General features: G+C 36.4%; 1 protein-coding gene across 1 annotated transcript in view; it reads right to left on the reverse strand.

Annotated features, from left to right (window-relative positions):
- The window catches only part of SPDYA (speedy/RINGO cell cycle regulator family member A), a 21,782-nt gene extending 12,723 nt beyond the window's left edge, over positions 1 to 9,059 (reverse strand). The window contains exons 1-3 of the mRNA XM_036903591.2: positions 7,733 to 9,059; positions 4,740 to 4,798; positions 2,814 to 2,899 (exon numbers count right to left, since the gene is read on the reverse strand). Of these exons, the coding sequence (XP_036759486.2) occupies positions 2,814 to 2,899; positions 4,740 to 4,798; positions 7,733 to 8,051 (464 nt within the window). The 5' untranslated portion in view covers positions 8,052 to 9,059. The remainder of the gene's footprint in view (positions 1 to 2,813; positions 2,900 to 4,739; positions 4,799 to 7,732) is intronic.
- Positions 9,060 to 21,099: the final 12,040 nt, after the last annotated feature.

The raw sequence follows: 21,099 nt of genomic DNA on the forward strand, positions 1-21,099 counted from the left end.
CAAGCCCCATAGTTGACTTTACAAGAAAAATGGGCAACTTAGAGTAAAAAAATTACAAAGCACATAAGGGAACAAGGCGTCATGAATAGAAACAGACCCTCAAGTCTGAAGATACTGGAGTTAATAGACAAGCAGCAAAGAAAAAGAGGTCTTAAAAGCAATCAGAAAGGAAGTCAAATGGTCCCAAGTAGAAGGTTTGAGAAGCAAGAACAGTAAGCAAACATATAAATATGTGGGTAAACCTAAACAAATGTTGAATGTATAAAACAATAATAATGTCTGTTTGGAGGGAATCAGGTAGAACTACAGAATTGCAAAACAAGAGAATATAAATTAGGGAGTGATTAAAGTTAAAATGATTAAGTTTCCTGTGATTAAAAAAATTGGGTAATTGCTAAAAGAATAAATATAGACTGCATAATTTCCAAACAAGTAGGGGAAAAAAGAGTGTCAAAAATAAAAATTAAAAAATCTCAATAAAAAGCAGACAAAAGTGGAGGGGAAAGAAGAAACAGAAAAAGTGGGACACAGAGAAAATATGTAACAAGGTAGTAGAAAAAATCCAAATATATAAGCAACTATATTATTCTGCAGTGAAAATGAACTATAGCTACACGTATCAGTATAAATTAATCAGATTCATAGTATCCTAAAGCAGAAGGAATACAGAATAGTACATGATTTTTTATGTAGCTCAAAAACAGGAAAAACAAAATAATATGCTTTTTAGAGGTATATGAAGAGAATAAAGAAAAGGAAGAAAGCAAGACAATTATATGTGGAAGGGAGGGGACTTTAATTGGGAAACTGGGTACTGTGAGCTTCTAAGATTTTGGCAATATTCTATAAGTCATGTTACACGAGTATTTGTTTTGCTTTTATTTCACACACATACACACACACTATTCTTTTGTAGATATTCCACATTAAACATTTTATATGGCACAGGAGTATATAGTACACTTCTGTTCATGTAATATACACGAGTTCATGTGTAGAGAATTATTTCTAGACAGATACAATGAAACTTTAATTGTCCTTGAGGAGGGATGCCAAGATATGAGGAAGACTTACTTTTTAATTGTATACACTCATGTATTTTTAAAAACCATGTATATGTTTAGTTACATTAATATAAATGAAGACCTACATAATACTTTTCCTCCCTAAATTTAATATTACCTATCTTAAAGCACCTCATTGTTAAACCCATTCAGTTATACAAGTCAAATCATGTTCTCTGTGAAATTACATAATTTCTTACTTTAGTATTCTGGTAGTTCGTAGTAAAGGGTAAACAGAGCTAGTAGTTGGCCCTTTTTATGTGTGCTAAGTGAAACATGGAAAATATATCATGTACTATGGTATCAGGAATACATCATGATTCTATTCTAGATTAATAATTTTTTAGGCTTAATATGAGGAAATATTTGTAGTATACATGTAAGTTGTCTTCTAATTTGAAATAATTTTCCTGAAGCAGAGTCCATTTCTTTTTCATAATAGTTAATTATGTTTATTTGAATAAAGAATTAAGAATGTTCTATATGTTAGTCACTGAAGGATGCAGATAAAGTAAGATACATGTTCCTTGCTGTTAGGAGCCTATGTTCAAGTAGAAGAGGCAACGAAGTATAAAACAAATAACTGTAAAAGAGAATATAGCACATGATAATAGAAGTATTACAAGAATATATAGAAAAGAACTTGAGTTACATTGTTTGAGAAAATATTTAATGAGAACAACTATTTAGTGGAAAGAACACCCTTGAGTCAGAACAAAAAGTATGTTTAGATACAAAATGGAAATTCTAATTCATATTATTTTTAATATGGAGCTTGTAATACAACATGTAATGCAACTTCACTACATCGGATAAGCTGACAGTGCTTTACTGGTAATGACTACCAAAAAAATACAAATCCAATTTCAGGCATCTATTAAGATTTAAACTAAAGCTTCTTTTGATTGGTTTGTAATTTTTAGGTGAGAAAAAAATTACAAGATAGATATTGTATCAACATACTTAGATAATACAATACTAAGAGATATATAAACAGCAATATACCTTAGTTGGTCAATGGCTGAATCTGGCTATTGGCCAAGTCACACCTGAATTTGCCTCTCAGCTCTGTTGCTTACTAACTTTCATGATCTTGGAAAGTGCTTAATCTTCCCAAGTCTCAATTTCCCCATCTATAAATGGAGATAATTAACAAATATATCTCACAGGGAAGAAATGAACTTAGAAAAATGAGCTTTGAGGTGCCTTGCACATAATCGTTTTAGATAGTACTATTATATTCCCCAAGTTAGCAATCAACACCAAATTTTATATTGAGTGCATTTTTCTCTATGCATGGTGAAATGTGTCTCTTAAATATATGCAGAAATCAGTTTCTTCCAGTCCTATTTCTTGAACCACTCTGATTCTGAATTAAACAGACTAAGTAAAAAATTATTCTTCAATGCTAAAAGCTGTTGTGGTATTTAACTGAAGTATTTTTATATGTAGGTCTCTAATTAAGTGCTTAAAATTATATTCATAGGTTTCCAACTGTGGCAATATATCCAGGTATTGGGTAGAAAAGGTTGTAACTTTGAGATAGACATTTGAAACTGAGATAATTTATATGGAGCATTATGAAAAATGTAAAAAGTATAATACAAAATCAAGTGAAATACTGAATAATAAATTTTAGGCATATAGCAGGATAAGATGAAATGAAAATAGAAACAGCCTGTTTAAAGTAAGGTATCATATATTTATAAATAACTACCACAAAAGTCACTTAGTAGAAAGCATACTTACAGAGCAATAAAGAAATTTGTCCTGGTATGTTCACTTATAGTAAATTTAGCTCTCTTGAAATAAACAAAGGTCATAGCCAAAAGATACTAAAGAGAAAAAAGTTAAAAATTAATAATGTTTTGCTTTCCTAAGTAAAACTGCTTTAAAATAGTTACCTTTAAGATGAATAATGAAACAATAAAGCATTATTTATCCTTACTATAGAAATACCTTGTTTTTAGTCCTTATTTCTTAGCTCCCTATAATTCATATGAACAGTGAGAAATAGTTCCAGACCATTTATCATGATTAGGATTATAACTAGAATGAACTCCTAAATTTTATTAGTCAATATTTTTAAACCAAAAACCCAATTTTTTTCTATTTTAAATTTCAAACCTATAGAGAAGTTGAAATAAAAATAAAACAAATAGCTATACATCCTTCACCTACATTCTCCAAATATATTAATATGTTGCCACATTGGCCTAACATGTATACACAAAATTCTTATTCTGAACCCTTTTAGTTGCAGACATCCATATTTGCTTTTTAAAGTAATTTCTAGGCAGAAATTAGAATAACGTGGCTCTGTTTTCACTGGGAAAAAATGTGCTTTAAATGCATGTTAGAAAGACACGTTTAGCCTGATATTAGGCTCTACCTGTTCAAATTCAAAACAAGTTATGCTATGGATGTATTCGATTTCCTCTCATAAAATGCCTATTCATCTTACCTTCAGAGGATTGGCCACAAAGGGGATTCCAAGTTTTCAAGATAAACTATCAGTAGAGGACTCATTTCTTGAAATGTTAACATAGTCCTGGCTAGTTACTTTAAAAGCACTGCCCTCTGCTGTCCAACAACTTTAATTACTGTAATGTACTTCAACTCCTTATGAACCAGATATTTGATATTAAGGCATTACTATTAATTTATTTTAAAGTGTTAGTGACATTGTGATTATGTTTTAAAAGACGTCTTTTAGAGATACATCTTGAAATATTTTTGGATAAAATTTTAGGATGTCTGGGATTTGCTTCAAAATAATCCTGTTTTGGGGCAAGGGATTAGAGGAAACAAGAATGGTCATGAGTTAATGATGGTTTGTAGCAAGATGACAGGCACATGGGAGGTCTTTGTTCTATTTTCTCTACCCTAAGGTATATATATTTGAAATTTTCCAAAATTAAAAAATAAAAACCCCCCACCTTCTCCAAGTTTATCTTTGTTACCTTAACCTTGAAATTTAAAAGTTCATATCAATATTAACTTAGTGGTATCATAAGCTAGTCTTCTGTTCATTCCCTTTTTTGTTGGTTAGAACATTAAGTGTGATGTGAAGTCATGCTGAATTTTCTGATATGACTACCTGGTTTAAGATGGCATTTACAAACTTGAAATCATAACTGCTTAACTAAATCAAAAGAGCATAGAAACACCAAGGTCCCTAGTGTGTAAGGATATTCTTACATCACACTGTTCTTTTATGAAACATTGATTCCTAAATAGAGAACATGATAAGTAATTTTACTCAAAAAGATTACCGGGATATATTTTATCTAAATAACCTACAAAATATTAAATTGTATAAAAGACTACCTTAGTGGAATGAATCTCAGAATATTCTTTCTCCACAACTGATAGAAGGTAATAATTCTGATCAAAATGTATTAAGTCTATACTGATTATTTTCAAACAGATAGGCACTTAAGGTCATTTAAATCTAATCAACAATAGTCTAATTCCTCAAGGATAGAATTAATCTATGGTGTATGCTAATTTCAAAAATTATTGTGTAAGGTTTCCACTTTGAAGAAGCAATGCAGGCTAGTTCTTTTCCTACCTTAATTAATAAAATGGAAAATTCTTGTAAGATTTTGTTAAAGTTCTGATGGTCTAGCAACATAATAATGCTGGTTAATGATTATATGTTACCAAATTTACCTTATCTGCAATTTTACAGCAGCAGTCCATCCACAAGAAATCTTGAATTAAATCATCATCTACAACAAAAGATAGCCATAACTTGTCTTTTAAAAATAGAATGTTTCCTTTCTGAGGAATTAATTTCTACATAAGGAGATTATAAATGATGCTTAGAAATCAAACAAAAACGGCAAGACCAGCATTGTCCAAGGCGTAGTTTTCAGTTCTTTGGTATATTTACCATTGCAGGCACAGTACAAAAAGCTACTCCTTTATTTTTTGGTTTCCCATCCAATTTGCTGTAATATATAGCTCAGATTGGAGGTGAAATGGTATAAGTGTTTGGTTTATTGACTATCCCAATAGCTCTTTGAGAAATATGTCTTGAATAACTCTAGATTACCTCTTTGTTACTTTCCAAAATCAATCTTTAATAGGTGGAAATGGAATCTGATAACAGATAACTCAGTCTTTAAGAAATAATGACTTAATGAAAACTCTTTTTTCTAAATATGTTTTACTTTTCCTACTACTTTTCTCCTTTTAGGTCCCAGGGTATTTTTAGTTTTAGATTCTTCTTCTTTCCTCCTATTTACTTCTGTCCATTTGTGTATCATCTGAATACATATAAATATGTATATATGAAGAAGATTCACAATTCTTTAGTTATCTATAATTAACAATTTTGGAAAAACTGAGTATTATGAAAAAGGATCAAGTAGAAATACTGTTAAAAAAGGTTAATATCAGGAAACGGAAGCACAAATAAATGGGACTACATCAGACTAAGAAGCTTCTGTACATCAAAGGAAATGATCAACAAAACAAAAAGGTAACCTACAGTATGGGTGAATATGTTTGCAAATGATGTATCTGATAAGTGGGTAAACATGCAAAATATGTTAAGAACTCATAAGATTCAACATCAAAAAAACAAATAATCCAATTAAAAAATGGGCAGAGGCCCAAAGAAGACATACAGATTGTCAACAGATACATGAAAAGATGTTCTATATCCCAATCATCAGGGAAATGCAAACCAAAACCACAATGGATATCACCTCACACCAGTCAGAATGGCCACTATCCAAAAGACAAGAAAGAAGCATTGGCGAGGATGCAGAGAAAAGGGAACCCTCCTACACTGGTGGTAGGAATGTGATTTGGTGCAGACACTATGGAAAGCAGTATGGAGGTTCCTCAAAATACTAAAATTAGAAATATCATATGACCCAGTAATTACACTTTCAGGAATTTACCCAAAGAATACAAAATCTCTGATTTGAAAAGACATATGCACCTGTGCTTACTGCTGCATTATTTACCCTAGCCAACATATGGAGGTAACCAAAGTGTCCCTCAAAAGATGAATGGATGCAGAGAAGGAGGTATATACACACAATGGAATATTATTCAATCACAAAAAAGAAAGAAATCCTGTCATTTACAACAACATGGATGGACCTAGAAGGTGTTATGCTAAGTGAAGTAAGTCAGACAGAGAAAGACAAATATCATATGATCTCACTTACATGTAGAATTTAAAACAAAACAAAATCAACAAAACAGTAATTGATTCAAAGACAATGAGAAGTGACTTGTGGTTATTACCAAGAGGGAGGGGTTGGGGTGAGTAGGCGAAATAGGTGAAGAAGATATAGAGGCATAAAAAAAAGAGATTAATATCCAAAAAGTAGGTCAAAAATACTTATTTTGATTTTAAAAGGCTAAAATATACAATCCCAAAATATATGGGTAGTTATTAGAATATAGTCTGAGAAAATGTGTGTTTTCTATTTCCTCCATTCATTTTAAGTAACAAGCCACAACTTTTACATTCAATGTTATATCTTAGAAATAGCATAAATGTAGTCAAATATATGGGAAGTTGTACAAATAAGTACGGATTTTCTGAGAAAAAGTAATTTTGCCTTGTTAATCCCATTTCTTTTTCTTAAATTACCTAAAATGGTACAGCCAGATCTTTTCTCTTCTCTTGATCAGTTATGAAAAATAAAAAAGTTTATAGGTAATAATGTTGATTTACTGTTAATAAAGAGAGAGGAAAACTTGTATTAACAGCATTCTAGATTCTGACATGGAACATTCTTAGAGTTAACATTTTCCTACTTATAGTACATTTTTCTTCTTATTATTTGGCTTTCCTTTAAATATTTAACCAGCTTGCCCTCTTTTCTTTTTTCTTTTTCTTAAAGATTTCTGTCCTCTCATCAGGGCAAATACTCTGATCCCCAACTCTCTCCTTTTATATGTATGCATCTATATCTGTGTTCCTCTATAAACAAGGAAGCCTCTACCTAGATCTACCAGACTGTGATATCTTCCTGACTTGATTCATTCCCACAGATAGATGCCAGCATCTATCTATTCTACCCTTTATATTAATTTGTCTACCTGACTACCTTACCTAAAAAAAAATTCTTTTTCTTTCTTGGCCAGAAGTATACTGTAAGAAGTTTCTTTTTGGTTATTTTTAAGAAATTTATCAGCAAAACAGCACTGTCTCATGATCTGAACAATCTCATACTTATGATAATAAAGCACGATTAATTTTTTAACAGCATTCTCCAGATATACTGAAACTTCTCTAGGTTAACTAACCTTCCCAGTTTACTCAGTTTCAGCAATAAAAGTTCTGGGAAACCCCACAGACCCAAGTCAAACTGGGTCGGTTGGCTCACCTGAGACTTTAGGTCAAACAAAACTCATGCTATGAACTTGGACTGCCCAGAATTTACATTTGACAGTTGGATTTAAGGAGTCTAGAAGCTAGATAAATCTGAATTTTTAATCCAAAAGCAATTAAAACAGAACAAAAACTCAACATTGAAAATAAAAAAAGCTAAGTAGAACAAAAATAAATGTGGTTGGAGATAGAAAATTTGACATAGAAAACAGTATCGTCATCATTATGAAAACATAAAACAGATCTTTATACTCTCATTTTTAAGTACTTTATATTTACTACTATTACTACATTTTAGACCTACCAAATAACTTAAAGAAAGCAGTCATTTCCTGACGCTGTATAACTAGACAGGGTCCTTTGGGACGTTTAGACTTGTTGTTATTATGTACATTTTTTTCAGATGCTGGCCAGCTATCTTTAAAAATAGGACGCTTCAGATTAATGAGGTTTTTAGGCTGACGTGATCTATTTGACCCTGATTTTACATGAACAGTGACAGTAGATGGTGTCTCACAACACAGAGGATTATGCCTCATTTTAGTTTCCAAAGATTCCTGTAAAAAACAAAACATACAATTATTTATCACACTCTTGTTCATTTCTGTATTAAAAACAACCATTGGATGACATAACTAGATGTAGTCATATGAAATGTTACTGAACTTGCTACTAAGATGTTATTTGTGATAGTGACTCACGTGAGAAACTGCTTTTAGAATTCAGTGCTAAGAAAAGCTATGCTTTCTTTGCATAACAGGTATACCTCCTTTTCCCAAATAATAAAGTCCTGTATACCATTCTGCTTTGACTATTATGGAACTCAAAACAAAACAAATTTGCAAGTTAATTATAGAAACTGCTGAGTTTATAATCTATTACGATATTCTCTTTTCCTGATAAGTTTATTCGGCTTGTATTGACATAATTTTATCGTATGGTTGTTACATGCCATCTCAAATTTTGTATAGAATAAAGAAAACTATGTCCAGAATTATCAACACCAAGTATTATATTAAAAAGCAATCCCAAACACAAAAAAACATTTTCTTACTAGTAAATTCCTTGATATGGTACAAATTCAGTTGTTCAACAAGCATTTATTAGTATTTATTGAAAAGTTAAAAACAATTCTAGCAAAGAAATGTATGGTATATATGCTTTGAGGGTTCTCATAAATCGATCCCTCTAATTTTTAAAGTTGAGTGTATGACCATGCTATCTGAGTGGCTGACTGTAAGTGTACATGAATATGCAGTGCTAAAATCTAATAAAATTTGAAACAAAAATTAATTCATCAACATTTAACAGTATGCATAATCACTACCACATTTGGTGGTAATTAGGTCACATAATTACTATTGTTAATATTACTTTTATGGTCAAAGTACTCATAGGGTAATAAGAAATAGAGGTATGAATAGGTAAAACAGGAAACTATTCTGAGACCCTAATGAGAATCTCTGAATCCATAACTCACAGTGACCCAGGCAGCCATGCCTCCCTTGGTGTTCAAGGAGTTAGGTACAGATTCTCTTTCCTGACCCTCAGAAACTTTCCTGCTGAAGGAAGGAATGGAAAATAAGATTGGATATAATGGGGCTAGACCAGAACTGTCCAATATAATGTGAGCCACATATGTAATTTTATGTTTTTAAAGCCACATTAAAGTACAAATAAATAAGAAAATGAATTCTAGTAATACATTTTATGTAACCTAGTATATCCAAAATATCATTTTAACATGTGATCAATAAAAAAACTAATGAGCTCTTTTGCATTCTTTTTTTTTCATTGTAAGTCTTTAAAATCTGATGTGTGTTTATATTTACAGTGTATCTCAATTTGGATGCCAAATTTCCAACAGTTAAAGTGAACAATGAAGTGTGTAAGGGAAAAATATTTTACACTCTTTTAGTATGATAAATTGAAGTAAAAATTCAATTTTTCAGTTGCAGCAGTCACAAATGTTTAATAGCCACAAGGGGCAAGTGGCTACCAGATTAGGCACTATGGGGCTAGATTATGAAGAACTAGTCAGAGGAAACTATTCAATTAATTCTGTAATTGCTTCTGCTCCATTTTGTTTCCCTTTTCCCCCCCATACCCCTCCAACCCCAATCTTTCTTTCTAGATCCTAAGGTCCAATCAAACTGAAGGCAGTTATGGAGTTGGGGGTGGGGTGCTACAAACTCCACAGAAAAAGGAATAGGTGATAAATTGAGCCTTGAGACTTGTGTAAGAACTTTGCTCTTTCCTATACACCTCATCTGCATCTTTTTATTTTGAAGAGCAGCCTTACTTACAATCTAGAAGGAAAAAATTAGTCTTCTCAAATTGGAGTGTGGGGACTAGGCTCACTGGTGAATGTACCAGAATGTAGAATAATTGTGGTATATCTCCCAGAAGGTAAATTTAGTTAATGTTAAGTAACTTAAAATAGTGTTGTTGTAGTAAAACAACCATGGATTTATCATGACATGGAATGCAAAGTTTATCAATTGAAAAGGTAAATATCATATGTAGCTTTACACTATTCTACTAAACCTTTATGTATGTGTTTGGATACTTCATATGAAATGTGAGAAAACAGACAAAGAAATGTCTGAAATAAGAGATTCATTGAGGTTAATAAGCAAACACAGGCAAGAAAGTTGCGAAGAAGGAGCTTCAGGAGAGAAACTATCAATGCTACATTCTTGGTCAAATTCCATCTTGAGATAGCTTTTAATTCTGCTCCTATTTGGATATGCTCCTATTGGAATGAGAGTTCCGATGGTAAGCAAGAGGAAAAGAATGAAAGGTAAATTAAAATACAGGTCATTTCAGGGAAGGGCAAGAGACAGGGAAGGGCAAGAGACAGGGAAGGAAGTGGAACCAGAAGAAACTATGCTTGTATGGCAAAATCTTTTAATGAGTGTTTTTGTGGACTTTACCAACATGAAAAAAAATCAGACCACAATTCATATTTCAATAGGATGTTTGGGATTTTTTGCTTGTGTGTTGTTTCTGGTAAATAGATCACAGCTAATTTACAGGCATCTGAAATAATTTATTCTCTACGGAGTGATACAGGTGGTGGTTCACGGGATCAGACAAGAGAAGCAGTAGAGAGGATGCTCTGTCTATACGAAAAATCTAATAGCATTATTCACTGGCAATTCATGGCAGGCGGATAAGCCTTAACTTCCCTATAATTGTAGCCTCATACTGATCACTTAATATGTGCCAGACACTGTGTTAAAAGTTTTAAATTCTCAAAACATTTCTGTAAGGTGGGCATTATTTTATCCTTATTTTCTAGATGAGAAATTTGAGGCTTAGGGAAGTTAAGAAATTTGCCAATAGCCACAGAATTAGTGTGTGATAAAGCTAGGACTTAGATCCAGCACTGTCTGACACCAAAGCCCCATATTTTGTAGCTACAACGGAACTGTTTTAAAGATTAAATGAACTCATGTATAAAATACCTGGCACATGGTAACATTCCAATATTACTTTTCGTCACCTTGCCAGGAAAACAAAGTTTATTACACTTTATAAAAATTTAATTTTGGCATTTGCAGTGTACATGTGCACAAAGTGTAACTTGGTGATTAAATAAGCCTTTGTTTAGGGGAAGAAAAATGGTGTACCACCTTTTTTGCTGAAAAATAACTCTTAAAAAAGAATCCTTACTGAAATGACTACAGCATTTTTCTCTATCATAACCACAGAATCTAATACTGAAAAACAATACAGCTAATTTAAGAAAAATATTCTGGCAAAATTCTTGGAAGTTTTGCTGAGGCTGTTATCAAGTCTCCAGCATTTGGATATTTTAAATACTTGTTTCAAACTGAATCATCTAATGTCTACAGAACACTTTTAACCCCAGGCATGTGCTAGGTGCTACAGTGTTTGTGAAATTACATGGCACATAGTAATCATAATGTTCATATAATTGTAGATTAATGATACCAAAATTTAAAAAAAAATTACATGGCACAGCTATTTCAGTAAGAAGTTCAAAGCTGATTAGAAATCGAACCTGACTGGTGAATAAAGCAATACACTTCAGTGAAGTGGTGGGAATAAATGGAAACTAGACTCAATAGCATTAAAGGAGTGATGTGCTGGAAATGATATGCAGGAGGTGTGAAACCCCCCCCACTTTTTTAAAAAAATGTGGCAATGATTAAGAAATGAAGAAAATGAAAATTCAGCAACTGGAAGGGACAATAGTCAAATGAGGATTTTCTTTTTTTATAAAGGCAGGATTCTTACATGTTCCTGATGGCAGAAAGGACGGTTGAGAGTGCAATTTAAAACACTGGAGAACAGACCTGGATTAAGACCTGATTCAGACTCACACTAGCTATGTGACCTGAGGCTATTTAACTTTTGGAGCCTCTGTGTCCTGACTTATGATAACGAAATAATAAAAAAAGTCTTTTTTTTTTTAGTTTAAAGAACTGGGTACAGTAAGTATTCAATACAAGTTACCTATTAGGCATTGTTAATAATATGCATTTTGCAGGGTTAATGAGGAAAACAACTAGCTGTCCCTTCCACACGGGTTTGAACTGCACAGGTCCACTTACATGTGAACTTTTTTTCAATAAATATACTGGAAAAAAATTTGGAGACTTGTTACAACTTGAAAAAAACATCTTTTCTCTAGCTTACTTTATTGTAAGACTACAGTAGTGAACACAAAACATACAAAATATGTGTTGATCACTGTTTGTTATCTGTAATTCAATAGTAGACTATTAAATTTTGGGAGAATCAAAAGTTATACACGGATTTCCCAAACGGGTTAGCCTGAGTACTTCAAGGGGCAATGGTACGTGGGCAATACCCCGCACAGTGCTAAATGCTTAGCAAAAACTCAGTATACAGCAGTGTTACTGTTGTATCTTATTTACAGGAAGGGTGTCTTTCAAGGAGAGTTGGAATAGGAGATAGCCAAATTTCACCTCAACTCGTACATACGATTTAAATGTTAGAATTTTACTGGTAACAGAGATCACTGGTATTTTTAAATGTACTTACATTAAAGAGTAAAGTTTGTAAATAGGATCTCAATTTTAACAGAGCTTGGGGCTTATCAGTCTTTAAATGTTAAATTACTCCAAAAAATATTTTTTTTAATTGAAGCTAGTTGGCCTCCAGTCGTACTGAAAATGCAAGAAAAGGACACTTGAAATTTTTGAGAAATGGGCTGAGCATACCGCTGAGATACAGCAGCTCAGATCTCAGGATTCTGGTGCAGACATTCTTGGAAGGAATGATGTGTTTAACGGGACACAAGAAGTGAAAGGCAGGACTTCATTCAAAATACCACCTCCCGCTAAAGAACGAAGGCGGGCGGCGGCGGGGCGGCAGGAAGGGGCCGTTTCCTCAGGGCCCTTCTCCCAGGCCGGTGGCCATGCGCCCCCCGCCGGAACGGCAGCTTCGCAGGGCCCCGTGAGCGGAGGGCACGGGCCGCGCCTGGGGATCTCGTCTCCGTGGTCCCTTCCCGTCCCCAGCCCAGTGGTCAGCACACCTGCAGGCCGCGAGAGCCACGAGACGGCGGAACTCCTCACAAACGTCACCAGAGAAGGGTGCCCCCGGCCTCCCTTTCGGGAAGACCTCCACCCGCGCTTCGCCGGCCCGCCCGCGGCCCCACAGCCCCAGGCCGCCCCGCGGGGCCCGACCTCGACGTCCCCGGCCCGCCCCTTCCCCGAGCCCAGGCCCGAGGGGCGCCTGAGGGGACTCGCGCCGAAGTGAGTGGGGCAGCGGCCGAGACGCCGCCACATCCTCACACACGGGGGGCGGCGGGGTTGGGTGCGAGACGGCAAGGACGGAGCGGGCGCAACCTTAGCTGGAAAGTCGCCGGCGAGGTCAGAGCCGGGGAGCCAGCGCGAGGTACCTGAGGAAACCTGGGGCTGGTGAGAGGAGGCCGAACGGGCAGTCGGCCTCCCTCAAACGCTCCGGGCCCGAGACGGCTGCTCTGCGGTTGCTCCACCGCGGCAGGACCAGCTCGGACACCTGCCCCCAACCGAATGTGGCCGAGCGGGCCAATCAGCGCGCAGAAGCCGCACGGGGGCGGGGTCGGCCTGAGCCTGTGAGCGCCGCCCCACGGTGCCGGCTCCCTCCCGCTCACACGCGGAACCTCCGCGGGCAGCCGACCTACTGCTCTACCTTGCTTACCTCCAGGTAAGGCCCTGGCACAACGTCCCGACCCTCCCCGATCTTTTCTCGCCTCCTGATTTAACCCTTTTCCCCTGGACACTTGCCACATTAGAACCATTTGTCTTCCCTTCAGCTAGATGGCGAGGCCCCGCGGGCTGGGACTTGAGGTCCTTACTCGGAGCGCGGAGCCTTGCACACACTGCGGGCACTCCGTGAACGGAGACGTCAGCAGTGGGACAAAGGATCGGAGGGGCACTTGGCCGCGGCAGCTGTAATGCACAGATAACTACTGCTGCGTTAAATGGTTACCTAAGCAGAAGAGGCCACTTATACTAAAAAAGGTGTGAATTCTGTGGCTCCTTGTAAGAACGGATGCTACGCTCTTCTGTTAAACTTGCTGCTCTCAGCTGTAAATTCTATAGTATCCTTTTCTTTTTTGCCTCATCCTAGCCCTTGGCCAGGTGCCTGGGATGTAGTAGGCACTTAATAAATGTTTGTGGAAGGATTAAATGAAAGGATTCTTAAGAGTTTTACAATTTTTTTCTGTGACATTCTTTCCTCTTCACTTCCCTTCTAATGTATGACCTGTTTTTTTTTTTCTGTTAAAATGTCACGTCCTTCAATATCCACCATATCATAGATAAGTTTTCACAAATGCCTAAGGTGCCTAACTGGTTTTCTTGGTTTCACTGGAGATGGCTGGTAATTACAGGTATGCTTTGGTTACGTAACTGTACTCCTATTATGTTAATGTGTGTGCGCAATTTAATTAGTAGTTTAAAACCTATACATGCTGAAGTTACTCTACAAGAAGATATGTCAAAAAACAATCTTCCCATGTTTTCTTCCGCCTGCTACTTCTATAGCTTTTCTTCTTCCTTCCTAATTACAACCCTTAAATAGAATTTGTGCCTCATATCGAATTTACCGAGTATCATAATTCTTCCAAGTGGTAAAGATACCTCAAGACAAATGCTGGGCATAGAAGCCACAGGGCATAAATATGCAAAGAAGTAAAAAGCTAACCTTTTCAAACAATAGGCTTCTCTCTCACTTACCAACTTTACATTTCCCTGTATGGCCCCGGAAGATGACTGGTTAGCCAGAGACGGGTAAGATTCCTCAAGGGAGGAACAACCTAAGACAGGCACAGTCGCAGGGGGGCCATCAGGTGAGAAAATGGGGATCAAGAGGTGAGGCTTAGAACCTCCCCCCCCTGTTCTGAGAGAAATCTTCTGCATACGTGGATGTTTTATTGCCCTTGTCTAGCTTGGATTAACACATAGTCTACAGGCACACACCTGATCATCTACATTTGCTCTCTTACAACACTAAACTATGTTTTCTACCTTTATGTTGTATCTACCTACCACTTCAGCATCTTATTAAAAATAATAAAGAGAGAAATGTGGTATCCACATATAAATCAAGTATAAAAATCAAATGAGTATTCATATTTGAACTGACTGTTCATAGTTCATAATGCATGAGCAAAACCGAAAGTTTCTGTGATGACTGCCCCTGTAATGTTCACCATGTAACTTACTCACTATGTAAGAATTTGTTCTCCATGTAAGAACTTGTTCATTATGCTTCGGAAGATTGGAGACTGATGAAAATTAGGCTTGGGGTGGATTAATGATTGTGCATTGAGCATTGACTCCCCTATACAGAATTTTATTGTTGTTAACAACCATTTGATCAATAAATATGAGAGATGCCCTCACAAAAAAAAAATACACACTTCCAATTGTAAAATAAATAAGTAACCGGGATGTAATGTATAGCATAAGGAATATAGTCAAAATATTGTAACAACTTTGTATGGTGATAGCTGGTACCTAGAATTATCATGTATATAAATGTTGAATCACTGTGTTGTACACCTGAAACTAATGTAATACTGTGTGTCAACTATCCTTCAATAAAAAATAATTATCTAAAAAAAAAAAAGTCACGTCCTTTTTCCATATTGCTAGTCTTTCTAAACATTTGCATAACAATGGCAAATATTTTCCTACATGGCTGCATAATACTCCAGAGTGGATGGACCAGAGCTATTTTGATATTCGTATTTGCTTCCAGATCGTTGAGCTACTACAATTATTAATTACACTTACAAAGCAATTTGACCTTGCCTATTAGTGGTACTTCCCAGCAATTAGTGCCTCAGTCAGCAACCCTGAAGAATGAGTATATTAGTTCTTGTCTTTCTTGGGTTCTCACACAGGGCACTTGATGGCAGTCACCTACGAGTAAGAAGACTGTGCAGTCTGGGAACTAATTTTTCCTTACAAATGCCCAGATTTACGCCATGGGAGAATGGACCAAGAAGCATCAACTGGTTGTGAAAACCTTCAATACCGATTTTCCTAGGAAAATGACTGTTTCAAGCAAGCCTCATTCCCCTTTCCCTGGTTTTTCCTCTTTTCCTCCGAAGGTATTAGGGTTTACTGGGATCATTAAAGCCTTGAGCACAGAATGTTTAATTAACAACGATGTCTATTGTATGAAAGCACTGTTACAAAATGGGAGGCAAGGACAGTAGCACAGTAATGAACACATCACAGCCCTGCCCTTCTAGAACTTCCTAGATACAGACACCCAAACTAAACGATAAGGCACGAGTTGTGCCATGAAAGGGATGCATATATAATGTTAAGAGAGGGTACTCCTTAGGATCCCAAAATCTTTACAAAGGAAATAATTTTTACTTTAGTAAAACTCACACACAAAAGTCAGTGAACACTTACAGATGTTAACAAAACTGGGGCAGGAAGCTTACCTTTTAAGTTTTGGCTTGAAGATAAGAGTTACTACTGGCCAGGCCTTCATGAGCGTTCTCATTCTTGGGTTTTTACTATGTTGGGCACATGATGTAGAGGAAAGAAATGTACTTTAAAATCACCAACTAGGTTTGAATTCAAACGCTTCCACTTTACTGTATGAACGTGGGCGAGTTATTTAACCCTCAGTTAAGGGTGAGTGTAGCAAAATACCACTACTTTGGGACAAATTTGATATGGTGGGCAAACTAGCAGGGGACTGGCACATAGTAGGTGTTCTTCCGTTCTTTTCTTGCCCCTTCATTTGCTCTGGAACTTGGATGATAACTCAATAAATATTTAATTGAACAGTCTCCACACTACAGTCTACAGTCTTTTTCCTCTTCTTATCCATTTAATCTAACGTCTCTAAAGCATGCTTTGTTATTCCCTCACTGAATAATCACCGATAGCCTACAGCCTCCTCATCCCGTGCTGTCTGCGTTGCCTCCAGGGGGTCCCAATTCTGTGTTCTAAATGGATCTCTCCATTATTATCCTGTAAGAATTCTTTACTCCAGACTTACTAACATACCTGCTTTTTTTTCTGAGCATGTCTCCCACTTCTTTGAGCTTACAAATAATGTGGTTTCTTTATTTCATTTACATTTTCTTTACTGGTACCCATTTTAAGACACAGTTTAAGTTATCAGCCCATCAATTGAGTTTTTTAGTAAGTGCAGGGCTCTGTGCCACAATTCCTGAAGCACTTCCTAAAGTTCTGACTTATGTAATCTTATTAACCAGCTATCTTTTCTATTAAAAATATTTTTATTATGTGTAGATACAGCTTTACAAAATGGATAACTTTAAAAAGTGGACTATTTGATATGTACAGAAGTATATAACATATATGTAGGCTAAGCATAATACAAAACTAGAGAAGCCACTACCCACCCAAAAAGCATAGATCTACCAACCAAGAAATAGAATATAAACAATACTGTTGAGATTCTGTATGCTCCTCCTCCTCCTCTCCTTACTTCCCTGACGAGGTGACTTGCTCTTCGTAACATAAGATTTAGACAAGCTAATACATGACACTGTGGATCATTTTCATTGCTCTATAGAATTCTATCCTATGAATACACTGTAATGTATCAATGCTCCTGTCAATGGTCATTTGGGTCCTTTTTTGCTACAATACTGTAAGCATTCTCATACAGACCTGGTTACCAGCTGCTACACCCTTCTTTTTAAGACTGTATTACTTATTGCTTGCACAGGTTCTGACTAGTTAGTGGTCTGGTCAATGGCTATTTAAAAAGTATTTAAAAAACTACTTCTGCTTGTATATGCCCCATGATGCACGCATGTACTTTTCCTATAAATGCTTTCAAGTGAGATTTGATGGGTTTGAAAGTCTGCACATTTTCAACTTTATGAGATTATGAATGCTAAATTAATTTTCCAGGTAGTTGTACCAATTTTAAGAGTTCCCATTCATCTACATCTTGTGAACTTCATGTTTTCAGACTTTTTGTGAGTAGATTATCTTTAGATTATAGAGGACACCTTTGGATTTTTTTTCAGCACCCCTTTTCAAGGAAATGTTCTAAACCTCCCACACCATGTGGGTACAGGGATAGCAGCTATATTCATGCAGTATCATCTCTCCCCTTACTCACTCATTGGAGTCCTAAGGGCTCTCAAGCTGGGCCAAATCCCCTTCCTGGAATTTTGCACTAGGATCAAGACTTTAGCCTGATGGACTGCTCATTTTATATAAACTGTTGAGAACTACCAGGATAAAACAGTAACCAATTAGCAAGATAAAAGGACTGTATTTATCCCTAGAAGTTTTCTCCATTGTACCTCACTATTTTCTTATTGAAAATACCTTTTTCTTGATCTTTCCCTACACTTGCTTCTGCTTATGACTTAATCTTTATTTGTTAAAATGAGGCAGTGGCCTCTCCACTTCCAAGTTTTGACTTCTGTTTTTTTTTTTTAATTTTGGTATCATTAATATACAATTACATGAGCAACATTATGGTTACTAGACTCCCCCCATTGTCAAGTTCCCACCACATACCCCATTACAGTCAGTCCATCAGCATAGTAAGATGCTATAGAGTCACTACTTGTCTTCTCTGTTATACTGCCTTTCCGTCCCCCCACCCTGCTACATTCTGTGTGCTAACCATAATGCCCCTTTTTCCTTTATCCCTCCCTTCCCACCCATCCTCCCAGTCCCTTTCCCTTTGGTAACTGTTAGTCTATTGGGTTCTGAGTCTGCTGTTTTGTTCCTTCAGTTTTTTCTTTGTTCTTATACTCCACAGATAAGTGAAGTCATTTGATACTTGTCTTTCTCCACCTGGATTATTTTACTGAGCATAATACCCTTTAGCTCCATCCATGTTGTTGCAAATGGTAGGATTTGTTTTCTTCTTATGACTGAATAATATTCCATTGTGTGTATGTACCACATCTTCTTTATCCATTCATCTACTGATGGGCACTTAGGTTGCTTCCATTTCTTGGCTATTGTAAATAGTGCTGCGATAAACATAGGGGTGCTTACATCTTTTTCAAACTGGGCTCCTGCATTCTTAGGGTAAATTCCTCGGAGTGGAATTTCTGGGTCAAAAGGTATTTCTATTTTGAGTTTTTTGAGGAACTTCCATACTGCTTTCCACAATGGTTGAACTAGCTTACATCCCCACCAGCAGTGTAGGAGGGTTCCCCTTTCTCCACATCCTCGCCAACATTTGTTGTTGTTTTTGACTCCTACTTTTAAGTGTTCTTACTTATTAAGTGACTTTTGAAAAGGCAAAATGTTATATCAGCTATACAACTGCTCTAAAAATGTTTGAGGAGGCTCACAACAAAGGTGACTTTAAGGTCAATAAAACAGAGAACCTAGACTAAAGAAAGTAGGGTAAGAAAGTAAACATAAAGATCTTGAAAAGTTTTATTCTGTGTAACAGGCAATTTCCCTACTGTGCCTGTCAGATGCTAGCTGCAAAATGTTCCTTCAAGTAACTCAACACTTTGGCTTCTCATATTCACCAATATTTTACCAAATAAAGGATACATTTTTTACAACAAATGACTTATTTTAGCTACATACACCCAGATCAATTTACTCCTGAGATTACTCCAGCATTATTGTTAAGAGACCAAGAAAAAAAAAGATGAGGATAAATGACAACTGCAACTGTATTATTTTTGGCTGACTTCTCCAAAGATCAAAGTGTCAAAATAGCAGTAGCAATTTTTGAAACTCACTTGCCATTCTTTGAACTAACATTTGCATGCCTAGCATGTTCCAGGAACCACTCTAGGAGCCAGATACATCAGCAAATCAGAGACAAAAATGTCTGCTCATATGAGCTTATTCTAGTCACAACTAAGGGCTTCTAGGGCCAAATGTAACAACGATTTGAAGGAATGCCCAACATACTAATGGATCTTTACAATGAATCATTTTCTTTAAAAATGGAATAGATCACAATTTGTGTTAATCCGTCAGTGAGCATACCCCTGGAGTTTAAAGAACTCCCTTGAAAAAAAGACCAGTCTCACCAAAGGGAAAGGGACTGGGGAGGATGGGTGGGTAGGGAGGGATAAGGGGGGGGAAGGGGGGTATTAAGATTAGCAAGCATGGGGGGGTGGGAGAAAGGGGAGGGCTGTACAACACAGAGAAGACAAGTAGTGATTCTACAACATTTTGGTATGCTGATGGACAGTGACTGTAAAGGGGTTTATAGGGGGGACCTGGTATAGGGGAGAGCCTAGTAAACATAATATTCGTCATGTAAGTGTAGATTAATGATAACAACAACAAAAAAGCAGTTCCTGTGTGGTGACCTCCAATGAGTTCTACACAATGGTACAAAGGGCATATAAAAGTGTAGGCAAAGGGTCTGTTTGTGTTTATACAGATGATCAAAGCCTAATTTGGCTACCCCGAAAAGGAACTAAGATATGATATGAAAAAGAACTTCCAACATCAGCACTCTCTGGAAGACTCATACCAGAAGATGATCATCAAAAAACCCCAACAAAGATCCACGCACTGCTACAGCTGTAGATACACTCATCCCACCGGTTCCTGGACTTGCCATGGGAATGAAGAAGGAGATATCTAAGCTGGCCTGTGCATACAGTAAAACAACAAATCTGACTGGATCTATACTGTTGGAACTCAACCAAGAATTAGGAGAAGTGCAAATTGTAGCACTCCAAAATCTTACAACAGACTATCTACTGTTAAAAGAACATATGGGATGTGAACAGTCCCCAGGAATGGGTTGTTTTGTCTGATTTCTCTCAGACTGTTCAAGTTCAGTTGGACAATATCCACCATATCATAGATAAGTTTTCACAAATGCCTAAGGTGCCTAACTGGTTTTCTTGGTTTCACTGGAGATGGCTGGTCATTTTAGGTCTGCTTTGATTATGTAACTGTACTCCTATTATGTTAATGTGTGTGTGCAATTTAATTAGTAGTTTAAAACCTATACATGCTGAAGTTACTCTACAAGAAGATATGTCAAAGAAACAGTCAATCTTCCTGTTTTCTTCTGCCTGCTATTTCTATAGCTTTTCTTCTTCCTTCCTAATTACAACCCTTAAATAGAATTTGTGCCTCATATCAAATTTACCGAGTATCATAATTCTTCCAAGTGGTAAAGATACCTCAAGACAAATGCTGGGCATAGAAGCTACAGGGCATAAATATG

This window comes from Manis pentadactyla, chromosome 2 (genome assembly GCF_030020395.1).
Source record: "Manis pentadactyla isolate mManPen7 chromosome 2, mManPen7.hap1, whole genome shotgun sequence".
NCBI classification, from domain to species: Eukaryota; Metazoa; Chordata; class Mammalia; order Pholidota; family Manidae; genus Manis; species Manis pentadactyla.